The sequence below is a fragment of the Artibeus jamaicensis genome, unplaced genomic scaffold (assembly GCF_021234435.1).
Source record: "Artibeus jamaicensis isolate MK-2021 breed Jamaican fruit bat unplaced genomic scaffold, CSHL_Jam_final contig_759, whole genome shotgun sequence".
NCBI classification, from domain to species: domain Eukaryota; kingdom Metazoa; phylum Chordata; class Mammalia; order Chiroptera; family Phyllostomidae; genus Artibeus; species Artibeus jamaicensis.
Window position 1 is genome coordinate 419210 of NW_026521953.1, and position 13580 is coordinate 432789.

General features: G+C 43.2%; 1 protein-coding gene across 3 annotated transcripts in view; it reads left to right on the plus strand.

Annotated features, from left to right (window-relative positions):
- The first annotated feature begins 287 nt into the window (after positions 1-287).
- SYT9 (synaptotagmin 9) overlaps positions 288-13580 on the plus strand; it is a 179409-nt gene continuing 166116 nt past the window's right edge. For all 3 annotated transcript variants that reach the window (XM_053672237.1, XM_053672238.1, XM_053672239.1), the window contains exon 1: positions 288-636. In XM_053672237.1, coding sequence (XP_053528212.1) covers positions 492-636 — 145 coding nt within the window. In that variant the 5' untranslated portion in view covers positions 288-491. The remainder of the gene's footprint in view (positions 637-13580) is intronic.

Genomic DNA, 13580 nt, shown 5'->3' on the forward strand with positions numbered 1-13580 from the left:
CAGGCGCGACCGCCCCAAGCGCGTGGTCTGGAGCCGAGTTCCGCGCTCCTCTAGGAGCCAGCACGCGACCCCAGTTCCCCGCTGGCGCCGGAGTAAGGACCACGGAGATCCCACTCTACCTTGCACACCCCTGACCCGGCCCCGCCCCGGGCAGCCGCGAGTGGCGGGCGGAGCGCTAGGAACAAGGCGCGTTGGGCTTTCGGCGCCGCCTCTCCTGGTGCCGGGGGAGGGACGGAGGGGCCGGAAGGGAGAGAGGGAGGGAGGGAGAGAGAGAGGGAGAGAGAGAGAGCCGAAAGACCGACGACCGGCTGGCAAAGAGCTGCATGCAACCGGTGGGAGGCCGGGCCAGCTGGGGCTGGGGCTCGGGCCGTTTTCCGGCGGGCCCCTGGCGGCGAGCGAGGACGGCCCGGAGGCGGCGGCTCTGAGCTGGCAGGCGGAGGGTTGTCTCCTGCGCCCGCCTGCCCGGCGCGGTCCGAGGATGTGGGGGGGCGATGCCCGGGGCCAGGGACGCGCTCTGTCACCAGGCGCTGCAGCTGCTGGCCGAGCTCTGTGCCCGTGGGGCCCTGGAGCACGACAGCTGCCAGGATTTTATCTACCACCTGCGGGACCGCGCCAGACCCCGTCTCCGCGACCCAGGTGAGTGCCACAGCCACTGCCCAGCGCGAACGGAGGGCCCTGGGCTGGGAGTTGGGGCCACACAGGGGCCTGAGGTAGAAGAGCAACGCGGACTGGAGGGAAGAGGTACGGGGTGGGGGTGGGAGTGGGGGGCTTGCCACCGACCTGGGGGAGGGGATGGGGAACCAGCGCACCGGGGCCTGATGCTGGAACCGGGCGAGGATCCCGGTAGAGGATGCTGCGCGGAGGCCGATTCCGGGTGGGCTGGGTTGGGGTTGGAGGGACCACGCCCGCCACCTGCGCTACCTACGCTGGGGCTCTTGGGGGAGGCTCCTGAGCTCAGAGCTCTGTGCTCCACTTACCAGGTTCTGCGCTCTGGGCGAGGGGAGGCCTCCGCGGCCTTAGGAGCGGTGGGAAGTGGGAGGAGGCCGGAGGAAAACTCCGGGAAGTTGGGAGTTGGGGACGCCCCGGGCTGCGTATGAATCCTACTGGGTACGCCTAATCCTCGTGCCAGAGCGCCTATTTCCCTTCCTAGGTCTAGGGCGAGAGGGCAGTACGGGAGATGGCGTTGGGCCGGGGGAGGGAGCCCCGGGCCCTGGGCAGCCGGGCCTGAACCTGTTCCCTGCGGGTCCTTTGGCGTGGAGGCGGCCTGGGCCTGGGACGGCCAGCTGCCACCGCTGGGCACACCCCGGTTGGTGGGCTAATCGGTCACGGCTTGTGCACCTGCAGTTATCAGTGAAAGGTGCGAAGCTCCTAACTTTGGAAAGTTCATTTATTTTGGCATTTGTCCAATTAAGGTTGGAGCAGGCAGCTTTGGTGGAGTCATTTGCTTTCCTCGGCGGCCCTGGGTCTCCCACTTCTGTCTTCTCATCCACTACTGGTTGCTAGAAGGCAATTTCCTTCTAAATATTGACTTGGGATTCTACTCACCTGGAGAAATTACTTTTTCGAAGATTCTTGTAGCCTTACTACTAATAATAAAAGTAAAAGTGTATTGTGGTTGGACTGTTAACGATGGGGTGAAAAAATGGCCTTCCCCTGCCGTTCCTGTGTGTAAATACTGGAAATGAGCTACTGCTGTGCAAATTATCCAGCACGAATCTACCTCATTTTAAGGCAATCTATTATGTAAAAATCTATTTACCCAGAGGATAAATTAGAGAATTATTTGGTTCATAAAGCAATACCCACTAAGCCTGACTAAAACAGCATTTCCTTGATAGTGTGTCCACAATGGGTCTGTAGGGTGAAGAGAATCCATCTGTTAAAAGTTTACAGCAGATTTTCTCTGCTCAAAGCCTTTTTTTTTCTATTGAAAAAGAAAGATGATTGTTCCCCATTGCCTGTGGTTATGTTAATTAAGTTTATCGGATGATCAGTAATGTGTTACTCAGAGTGGAGAATTAAACTAAGAAATACTATTGGTCCCAAATGATTTCCCCAGAGTTTTAATGTCCAGCCTTCGTGAGTCTTGTTGCTGAATGTGATGGGCTGCACAGACTGCAGACTCGAATGAACATGCTTCATTTCATGAATTAATTGGGGGCCCAGGATGACGTCCCAAGTGCAGAGAGTTCTGTCTTTTAGCAGCAGGAACAAGAAAATTATTAACATGCTTCCTCCACACCAAGCGTTAGTGTTGTTGTGTCCCGCTTTCTTCCCGTGACTGTGCCACAATTCCCATAGTTGTCCCCAATAAGCAGTTACCTTTGGCTTTTGTACAAGAGAAGATGGATGAGGTCTCTTGCTGAGTTGCATGTTTAACATCTTTTTGGCCAATTTTATGCCTCCGTTCTTTGTAATCCACGAGCTGGATCCCATGTTCTTAGGTCTTGCTCAGCCCCTGTACTGGGTAGCCTTTGAGAAAGAATCACAGAGGAGGCTCCTTACAAAAGACAAATCTGACTCCTTGGCTGAGAAAGTCATAGATAAGAATATGCCTTGATACTCTGAGTTCCTCATGGCACTGCTCTGCTTTCTTAATCTAGGGCATAGGGGTTTTGAGGCAGCCCCCTACAGTTGTGGGTTTGCATCCAAAAGTATCCTGCTTTTGAGGAAGGAGTTGCAGGGAGGCTGTGAATGCAAGGTTGGAGGAACTGTAGCTGAAGCTGACTTCCAGTGTGCACCCTCTCTTCCGGGGCACTTCAGCTCAGGCCAGAATTCATCTTCACTTCCCTCTTTCCCCTCCTTGCCCATATTAATTCTTATATCAGATGCATTTATCTCCATCCCTCTGAAGCTGTTTGTGCAAGCCAGGAGTGGCTTTTATTTCTCAGCCCTAAAAGCTGAGTGGCTGGAGAAGCTGCACAGCAAAACTGTGAAAGGTGCCTCGTGCTGTTGTGTGGTGTGAACCAGAACCACCATGCACAGCAGCCCTGGACCTGAGTCCCTAGAGAGGATTGTCTCTCTAAAAGCATGACTTTCTTTTCTAAAAAAAAACAACAAAAACCACCTGGTTGGCACACTCCAGCTTTCTCTATCCACTGTCTGTCCATGGCTACCTAGGGGTGGCTAGGTTTTTTCGAGCTCAGTTGGGGAACTTTGGTTTTAAAAGGAGAAAATGTATGTAATTCCTTGTGGACAGCAGAATGACATTGAATCTAGGATGTTCGTTCATTCTGTTAGCAGTGGGATAACCCTGGGTTACAGACCAGGGGGCCTCAGAAAAGTGATTCTTTGCCCAGGTAGTTGGCAGTACTCTGATGTGGGAACATAGCACCTCATCTTCCTTAACTTGGTGTTAAGACAGGATTTTCTAAAGTGTGATTTGCCTCACCTAGTCCTTCATCTGTACCAAGTATGGAAAATAAAATGCTGACCTTAAGCTAAGTGTGAGTACTTTTTTCCTCCATGGAAAACAATTAAAATGTTTCTGCTAAGTGTCTTTAGGTTGTTTCACATACAGAGTGGGGTGAAAGTAGGTTTACAGTTGTGAGTACACGAAATGCAGAGTCTATTCTTGTATTATTATTTATTAATTGTTGTATTATTTTTCATGCAAAAAAACTGTAAACCCACTTTTGCTCCACATTGTACTGGCAATGTGGGGCATAAACTTGCAAATCTCAGAGAATAATCTTTATGGCTTAGGGTAGAGCAAGTGCAAAGATCCTGAGGTAGCAGCATCCTTAATGTGATTAGAGGAACTGTGAGTTCAAGGGCATCTGAAGCAGAGTGAAAATGAGAGAATAACACGAAATCTGATCAAGGACTTGAGGGAGAAGATCATGTTAGGCTTGTAAACTATTATATGGTCTTTGATTTTAACTCCAAATGACATAAAAACCATCAGAATGAGTTGAGCAGAGAAGTGGCCATACACTGGCTGCTGTGTTGAGAAGAGATCATAGCTGAAGGCAGAGAGACTTGTTAGAAGGTTATTGTAGTTACCCAGAGATTGTGGCTTGGACCAGAGTGGTTTTAATGGAGGCGATAAAAAAACATGAACAGTGAAAGGACAGCAAACTCACAGTTATTAACAACCACACCTAAAACAAAAGCAAACTAAAAGGACAGCTAGATCAGGAGTGGAAACATAGAAATGAAGATCTCAAGGAGGGTTAGCAACAGGGGAGTGGGAGGAGGAGAAGGGGGGAAGAAGGTACAGAAAATAAGTAGCATAGACAGTAGATAGAAAATAGATGGGGGGGGCAAGAATAGTATGGGAAATATAGAATCTAAAGAACTTGAGACACATGGTCATAAACTAAAGGGGGGTAATGGTGGGGACGGAGGGGTAGGGTGGAGGGGAATGAAGGGGGGAATAGAACAACTGTAATGGCATAATCAATAAAAAAAAGAAGTAATTGGACTGTGGACAGTTCGAAGGTACAGCATTAGAGTTTGTTGATGGAATGGATGTGAGGTGTGAGAGAACAGAAGTTAAGGATGACTCCAAAGCTTTTTTACTTAAGCATCTCAATTCACTACAAAGGAGAAGATTTCAGGGGGAGTTGAGTTGGGGTGAGGAGAGGAATAAGGAGGTTTCTGTTTTACTTTTTTAACTCTACTAATTGTGTGTTGTCTCTTAGATATTCAGCAGTGACCCAAAGCATGTCTTTAATGTCATTAGATGGTCTGTGCTCATTCTGGGTCTTCATTCTTACTCCTAATGAGGGCCAGTTGGTTGTAGGACAGCACTTACTGTTAAAACGTTTCCCCTTGTATGGCATGAAAAGCTCTCTTTAACTTCCACTCATTGATCTTGATTGTACTTCCTGCCGTCAAAGAGAATGTCTGTTCTCATTACACACCTTTGGTTATTAGGAAGTGGAGATTTTAACTTTTCTCAACCTGTTGTTTTCCCATCTGGGAAAGAAAAGAGGATTAGATCATGAGACTTCTAGGTTTTCACCATGTTTTATTATTTCCCTCACAAGTCTTTTCTTCTGTAGGGTGCCAGCCACATCTGTGCCAAGGGTTTTATGTAGGTCATTTAATTTAATCCTCACAATGTCTTCTAAGACCTTGCTGCTCAAAATGCTTGTCTGTGGACAATCACTGTGAGCATCGTCTGGGAGATTTTTGGAAATGCAGACTTTCAGACCCCACCCCGGCCCTACTATACATCTGATTCTGTGTATTGATAGGAGCCTCAGGTGATGCATAAGGACATTAAGGCTCAAGGAGCATCGCTAGAAGATTGGTGAATGAAAGCTCCGAGAACTAAACTAGCCCGAGGCTGTGGGTTCCATTTAAGAAAAGAGTCTAGTCTAAATTAAAGTAGATCTTAGGTAAACACATCATGTGTACTAAGACTGTAGGTGTTACTGTGAGTGAAAACTTCCTAGGTACTTTCCATCAGAACCATCTTCAGACCTACTTTCTCCATTTGGTACTTCTATATCGGATATAATCTCTAAGCGTAGGTTAAGTTCTATGCAGTTTTAAGGATTCAGCTCAGTTTTTCGTTATGAATTTTTGAATTATATGAATTTGAATGATATGAAATCTCTGACTTTTATGAATTATTCAGGATACTGGCTTTCCATTGACATTCTAGCATTGTATTTCTAGAGACTTTTCCTCATTTTCTGGTTTACCTGATCAGCGGGTGAAGCAGGGCCTCATGACACATCACTGATGACTCCTCTTTCTAGGTGGGTGTTAACCCTACTCAGGAAAAGCTTTTTCTAGACCAGTGGTTTTCACCATTAGAAACAATTTAGGGAGCTTGAACAAACAAACAAAATTAAAACATTAAATTGGAACCTCTGGGGCCAGGGCCTACTTTCAGTATTGTCTGAGTTCCTCGGCTGACTGGAATGTGCAGCCATGTGGAGGACAAACCATTACGACCCTCAGTAAAGAACGAATCCACAGGAGTCCGCTCAGCTTCCTTGTGTTTCTTGCAAAATTAGGAAAGAGGGTATCAAATGTCTGGGGTTTTGACTGTTACTCTTGTACTGTTACTACCCAAATCAACTGGTTTTTAACTTCCTTTTGACATTATTACCCCAAGCTTTTATTTCATGGGCTCTCGAAAAATATCATGAGAATCTGTTATGTTCATTTGTTGGGGGGTGGGGGCGATGTGGAGAACAAATTGAGGAAATCATGTCCAACTACTATTTGATTAAAAGGCCAGAATGTGGAAACTTAACTAATGTCACATTATGTTGAATTAGAGTGAAGTAACTCATTAGAAGAGTATATGTAAAATAATAATTAAATATAGTTTCTAAGGAAAAGTTTCCAAAATAATGATCAAGATTAAATATTATCCTTATACCACATTTTCAAAGATAGTCAAAAGAGAATCAACCTGAAAACGCTGGATTTTTACGAACAGACATTGATGTGATTATGCACAATGGGATTAATTTTAAAAATTAATGTTAATTGCAATCAGAAAATAGTTTCCTAAGGAATGAGTGGCATATTGGATGCATAATATGTGAAGATCTAATTTGCATTTACTTCAGTGACATTTGGGGGCTTCTTCATAAATGTTTTATTTAAACAAGTGTGTTTTCATCTCCATAGGATTTCTCTACGTGGACCAGTGAGTGGTTTAGTCGTGAGGTCATTATCAAGAGGGAAAAACAAAGTAAACTGTGGTAAAGGCATCACAGGCAGCCCTGTGGCCAGCTGCCTCTTCAAGAGTAAACAATCAAAAGCACAAATTTTTGATGTGGGCTTAAACTTGCATGGAAGAATTAAGCTGACACCCCAGGGAAACCACCCTGAAATTCTCTATTCCGTGGAGAGGATGGGCGTTGCTTTCACTGTAAAGGCATATTAGCATTTCTGTGTCTGCATGCGCACATGTGCTTTCCCATATGTTTGGCTTAGAAAAAAATTCCAAGTCCCTTCTTAACTGATTTCCTTGAAGGCCCAAGCAAGTTCACATGGTGATGACTTAGAGAAAGGGGAGGAGCTTAGTGAGAGGCAGAAATGGGAGAGCAGCCTCATTTTTTAACTGGTGAGTTGGAGTATGTATTTCTCTGTTCAAAATGAAATCACAGTTTCTGCCATAAAAGTGCATCGTGGCTTTTTCTTTTAAGTGTTTTATCGGTTGGATGTAGCAATGGCTTTAAACCATTGTAATTTAAACCAAAGTAATTCCCAGCGACTAGGTTTTTCAGATCTCTTGAAATACTCATCCTGTGCTTGTATTTTATCACACTAAAACTTTTATATCAACATTGATAGAACTGCAGCTGAGAGAAAAATAAATGAACTCACCCAGGAAAACCAACATGACAAAGTAGAATAGGCAAGAGCGTTGGAGTCAGAATCTGAACCTACACCTACTAGCTTTATGACCTTGAGGAAAATGTTGAACTCTTCACTGTATTCATCTGTGAAAAGGGAGTGGGAGGCTGTTGCAGCACTGTGCCTGGGTGACATGCTCAGGGAATATGGATTTTGGTGGTAGTAGCATCCCTGTTCCTGTTTCCTCTTGGCCATGTCCATGAGCATGCATGTTGCACCTGTTTGTAATCGGTCATGGATAAATATTTCTATTCTGCTTTTCTGTAAACTTACCATTTTTACTACAACTTATTTGCTCAGTGTTATTACGAAGCTGTTGATCAGAAATCCAAATTGCACTGTGCATCTTTTATTTTTTATTTGCTAAATCTGGCAACCCTTTATTGGTACCTATCTCATAATGTGTGTGAAATACCATAGTATCCGGCACATAGCAAATGCTCACTAAATATTAGCCATTATTTCTATTATTACTATAATTTTTCCATAATGAACAATCATTATTGTGCAGTTATTGTGGTGACAATGTATGTTCCAAAGAGTAGATATACCTTTTTACTATTTAACTTAACTATTCTTTCTGGGCATTTCTATATTCTGATTTTTCATTGTCATAAATAATATCTGTAGTATCCCACTCCCTTCTGAGCAAGTTTCTTAATGATAAATTATTGGCAGTGTGCTCAAATTGCTTTCCAAGAGATATGTTCCATTAAGCCCTGCTACATGCCAACAGTGAATCTACTCACATTAGGTAGCGTAATGTGAACTCAAGGTTGCTAATTTAACAGGGTGGTCAGATGCCTGTTTACCTGTACTTTTTAAAGTAGCTGGCTTGTCATCCTTTCAGTTTGTACTTCTTGTTGGTAGAGTTGAATATTTTTAATATTTTAAATCTACTTATATTTTCTCTTATATAAACTTCCGGTGTTTATGCTCTACCATGTGGCAGTTTACTTTTTGAGAATCTTAATGTTTTTCTTACCAATTTGCATTAGTTAAAAAATAAATATCCTACTTCCGGCCAAGATGGAGGTGTAGGTGGACACATTGTACCTACTGGCACAACCAAAATTAAGGACAACAAAGATTTAGAAACAAAAACACAACCAGGACAGACAGAAAATTGAACTGTATGGAAGTCCAACAACCATTCAACCAGACCGATAAAAGGGGTGGAGAGGGGTCATGGCAGGAAAAGGTGGTGGATGCCAGACCTGAGTGCACAGGTGGCGTGGGGCTGACCGTAGTCACACATTCGAGCGTAGGTAAACTAGGCAAAAAACAGGCAGCGAGACAGATTGTGCAACCCAGGGCCCCAGCACTGGGAAATAAAGCCTAAAAGCACTGATTGAAAAGGTGCCAGGAGAGACTCCCAGCCCCACAGGAGAGTTCATTGGAGAGACCCACAGGGTCCTAGAACGAGCACAAGCCCACCCACCCAGGAACTGGCATCAGAAGGGTCCAATTTGCTTGTGGGAAGCAGCAGAGGGAACCAAAATTCAAAAGAGAGCAGAACAAGCACCATTACTCCCTCTCTGACCCCACCCCCACATACAGTCACAGCCTAGCTACTGGATTGCCTCACCCTGGTGAACACCTAAGGCTCCGCCCCTCATACATAACAGGTGCAACCTGACCAAAAAATTATGGCTCAAACGGAAGAACAAATCAAAGCCCCAGAGCTAATACTTTAAAGCAACCAAGAGATAGCCAACCTATCAGATGCACAGTTTAAAACATTGGTGATCAGGATGCTTACAGAACTGGTTGATTTTGGTCACAAATTAGATGAAAAAATGAAGGCTACACTAAGTGAAATGAAGGAAAATGCACAGGAAACCAATAGTAATGGAAAGAAAACTAGGACTCAAATCAATGAAGTGGACCAGAAGGAAGAAAGAAATAACCAAACAGAAAAGAATGAAGAAACAAGAATTCAGAAAAATGAGGAGAGGCTTAGGAAACTCCAGGACATTTTTAAATGTTCCAAAATTCGAATTATAGGGGTACCAGAAGGAGAAGAGGAATAGCAACAAGTGGAAAACTTATTTGAATAAATAATAAAGGAGAACTTCCCCAATCTGGCAAAGGAAATAGACTTCCAGGAAATCCAGGAAGCTCAGAGAGTCCCAAAGAAGTTGGACCTAAGAAGGAACTCACAAGGCATAGCATAATTACATAATTACATTAGCCAAGATTAAAAGGAAGGAGAGAATTCTAGAAGCAGCAAGAGATAAGGGGATAGTCACCTACAAAGGAGTTCCCATCAGACTGTCAGTGGATTTCTCAAAAGAGACCTTACAGGCAAGAAGGGGCTGGAAAGCATTCCAAATCATGAAGACCTACAATCAAGATTGCTCTATCCAGCAAAGCTTTTATTTAGAGGGGAAGGGAAGATAAAGTGCTTCTCAGATAAGGTCAAGTTCAAGGAGTTCATCACCAAGCCCTTATTATATGAAATGTTAAAGGGACTTATCTAAGAAAAAGAAGATAAAAAATATGAACAGTGAAAAGACAGCAAACTCACAGTTATTAACAACCACACCTAAAACAAAACCAAACTAAGTAGACAGCTAGATCAGGAGTGGAGCCACAGAAATGAAGATCACATGGAGGGTTAGCAACAGGGGAGTGGGAGGAGGAGAAGGGGGGAGAAGGTACAGAGAATAAGTAGTATAAATGGTGAGGAGAAATAGGGGGAGAGCAAGAATAGTATGGGAAATGTAGAAGCTAAAGAACTTATGACACATGGACATGAACTAAAGGGGGGAATGTGGGCAGGATGGTGGTGTGCAGGGTGGAGGGGAATGAAAGGGGGAAGAGGACAACTGTAATGGCATAATCAATAAAATACATTATTGAAAAAATGAAAAAATATTCTGTTAAAGTAGCTCATAGAAGGAGCACCATATAGTGAATGAACTCAGGTTATCTGATATAATCAATCCATTATACTAACAAGACTGCCTTTAAAATTTTCATTGTAACATTCATTTTGGGGGATAGTGGTTAAGCTTTAATTGAACAGTGTTGAGAAGTTAGTTTTTCATTTTCTGGTCATAATGACAAAAAGATGAGAACTGACACATTGTAACATCCTTTCCAATGCAAAGGGCTTCCTTTCTTTATGTGGAACATAAATTTGTTGTTATGTAACTTGGGTATCTTTTTCTTTGTTTTCTTTCCTTCTTTCCAATCTTCCTTCCCTCCCAGCACTTGTTAACCTTTACTCTAGCCACACAGATATAATCACTCTTTTGTAATTATAATTAGGTTAAACATTTTTTTAATTGAGAGCCTCTTAAGGTCCAGCACTAGATTAGGCATCAGTAATTCAGAGATATGTTAGACATAGTTATTGTCTCTGTGGAATTGAGATAAAACAATAATTACCACAAATGAAATAAAGACAAGAAGGGAGATATGTGCTGGATACAGTAATTACAGAAAGGAGACAAGTAATTGGCTGACTTGAGCTGGTCTGCAGAGGATTCCCAGAAAAGTTGATTTTTGGGTGGAGCACTTTGCCTAGAAAGGACCATCTAGGAATTTACAAAAGTCCTAAGACAGGAGGGAGTGGATCTTTGGTAAAATGAAATGGAGTGTGTATTGGAAATGTTGAGTTTGTTTCTAGTAAACACTGGTCAGTTCAGCGGAAGTTCTTGTATGCCATGGTCTGAGTCCGACAGAGAACTTGGGCTAGAGCACTCTGATGCAGAAATCTTGAAAGAAGTGCAATGAACAGTAATAAGCCCAAAGGACCATTTCTCAGCAAAGTACTGCAGGAAATTTCAGGATGGGGGAAGTTCAGTGAGCACACTTGACTCTTTCTGGTTCTTCATGGGAAAGAAGCTCAAGGGAATGGCAAGGATATTGTTCTCATCCAAGGAACAGTCCCCACAGATTGAAGTCACTGAATGGAGACTTACCTATTTTAGATTCCCCAATCATGTCACCCTGAAATGCAGCTATAGTACCTCATACAGTTGTAAAAATTGCCTTTGGCAACTTTAGTCATCTGGTTCACATGTGTGGGCTCCAGATAATAATTTCAGACTATGCCAACAGTGACATCTTGCTTCCTTGCCTGGTTATTTAATAATGACAAAGCAGTATGTTCAGTTGCATTGCAAATACTCAGTTTGTGGATATGCACAATCTGTATTTTTCTGATTTTATAGGGCCCAGGAGGGAGTAAGCAGGGCAAGTCTGCCTAGTGCCTACCAAGTTATGCTGTGGCAATGGTGCTTTATTCGGTATACAAGTGGTGCCAAGGAGCCAGCACAGTTTGTTAAAAGTAATTGAACTGAATGCTTTTAGGTGCATCATGCACTCTCCATTTTTCATATCCACCCTACTACCACATCCCACACATATAAACTCTACTTACCACATTTATGGGATATACCTGCAATAGAGACAGTTCACTTTGTATCAGCTATAGCCCTGAAGACCCACTGAAGAGTTTTAAGCTGAAAATTGAGGTGAACAGATTTATCTCTTAATTAGATCACTTGGGAGGCAGGATGAAGTTGATTGGGTAGATTATGACTTACTGATGTATTTCATTTACTCATCAAATGTTTACTGAGGACTTCTGGTCAAGATGGAGGTGTAGGTAGACACGCTTCACCTCCTTACACAATCACAAAAAGAATTACAACTAAATCTCAAAACAAATAACACCCAGAACTGTCAGGAAATTGAACTGTATAGAAGTCCAACAACCAAGGATTTGAAGAAGTCACATTCATCCAGACTGGTAGGAGGAGAGGAGACACAGCCAGGCAGAGAGGCGAGGTGTGGCATGGAGATGTGGAGGCCGCTGAATAGGCATGGGTGGTCCCACATTCACATATGATGGATAAAAATGAAGAGGCATACCTTTGGAGCAAGTGATCCCAGACTGCACAGCCCAGGGTTCCAGTGCTGGCAAGATAAATCCCCATAAATTCTGGTTGTAAAAAAAACATTGGGAGTTGGGGCAGAAGGAAGAAACTGCCAGATTTTCAGGAAATTCCACTGATGGGATTATAACCTAAGAACCCTGATATACCAATGCAAAAGAACCTATGTACCCCAGTGTTCAGAGCAGCACAATTTACAGTGGCCAAGTGCTGGAAGCAAACTTAAGGGCCCATCAGTAAATGAATGTATCAAAAACTGTGGTACATTTACACAGTGGAATACTATGCAGCAGAAAGAAAGGAGGAACTCTTACCCTTCACAGTAGAATGGATGGAGCTGGAGAGTATTATGCTAAGTGAAATAAGCCAGGTGATTGAGGAGAGTATTATGCTAAGTGAAATAAGCCAGGTGATTGAAAACAAATACTGTATGATCTCACCTATAAGTGGAACCTAATCAACAAAACAAACACGGAAGCAAAATATAACCAGAGGCACTGAAATTAAGAACAAACTGACAGTAACCAGAGGGGAGGAAGTAGGGAAATAATGGTAAAGAAGGGAAAGGGTCATCAAAGAACATGTATAAAGGATTCATGGACAGCTGAAGGGTGGTAGGATTGAGAGTGGAGGGACAGGGCAAAGTGGTGGTGGGAGAATAGAGACAAGTATACTTGAACGACAATAAAAGAAAGAAAAAAATGCCAAAGGTTAAAGATAAAGAGAGAATCTTAAAAACAGCAAGACAAAGAGAGTTAGCCTACAAAGGAGTACCCATAAAACTGTCAGCTGATTTCTCAAGAGAAACTGCTGGCAAGAGGGCACTGGCAAGAAGTATTCAAAGTGATGAAAAGCAAGGACATACATCCTAGATTACTCTGTCCAGTAAAGCTGTTATTTAGAATGGCAGGACAGATAAAGTGCTTCCCAGACAAGATAAAGCTAAAGGAATTCATCATCACCAAGCCATTATTACATGAAATATTAAAGGGACTTATTTAAGAAAAAGATCAAAACTGAACATTAAAAAAAAGGCAACAAATTCACAACTACTAACAAGTGAAATTTTTTTAAAAACCTACACAAACTATAACAGGAACAGAATCATAGTTATGGAGACCATTTGGAGGCTTATCAACTGGGAAGGATAAGGCAGAGAATGGGGGAAAAGGTGCAGGGATTGAAAAGCATAATTGCTAAGTACAGAATAGACAGGAGGAGGTTAAGAACAGTATAAGAAGTGGAGAAACCAAAGAACTTACACGCATAACCCATGGACATGAACTAAGCTGCAGGGAGACTGTTAGGGGGAAGGGAGGTACCAGGTGGAGGGGGGCA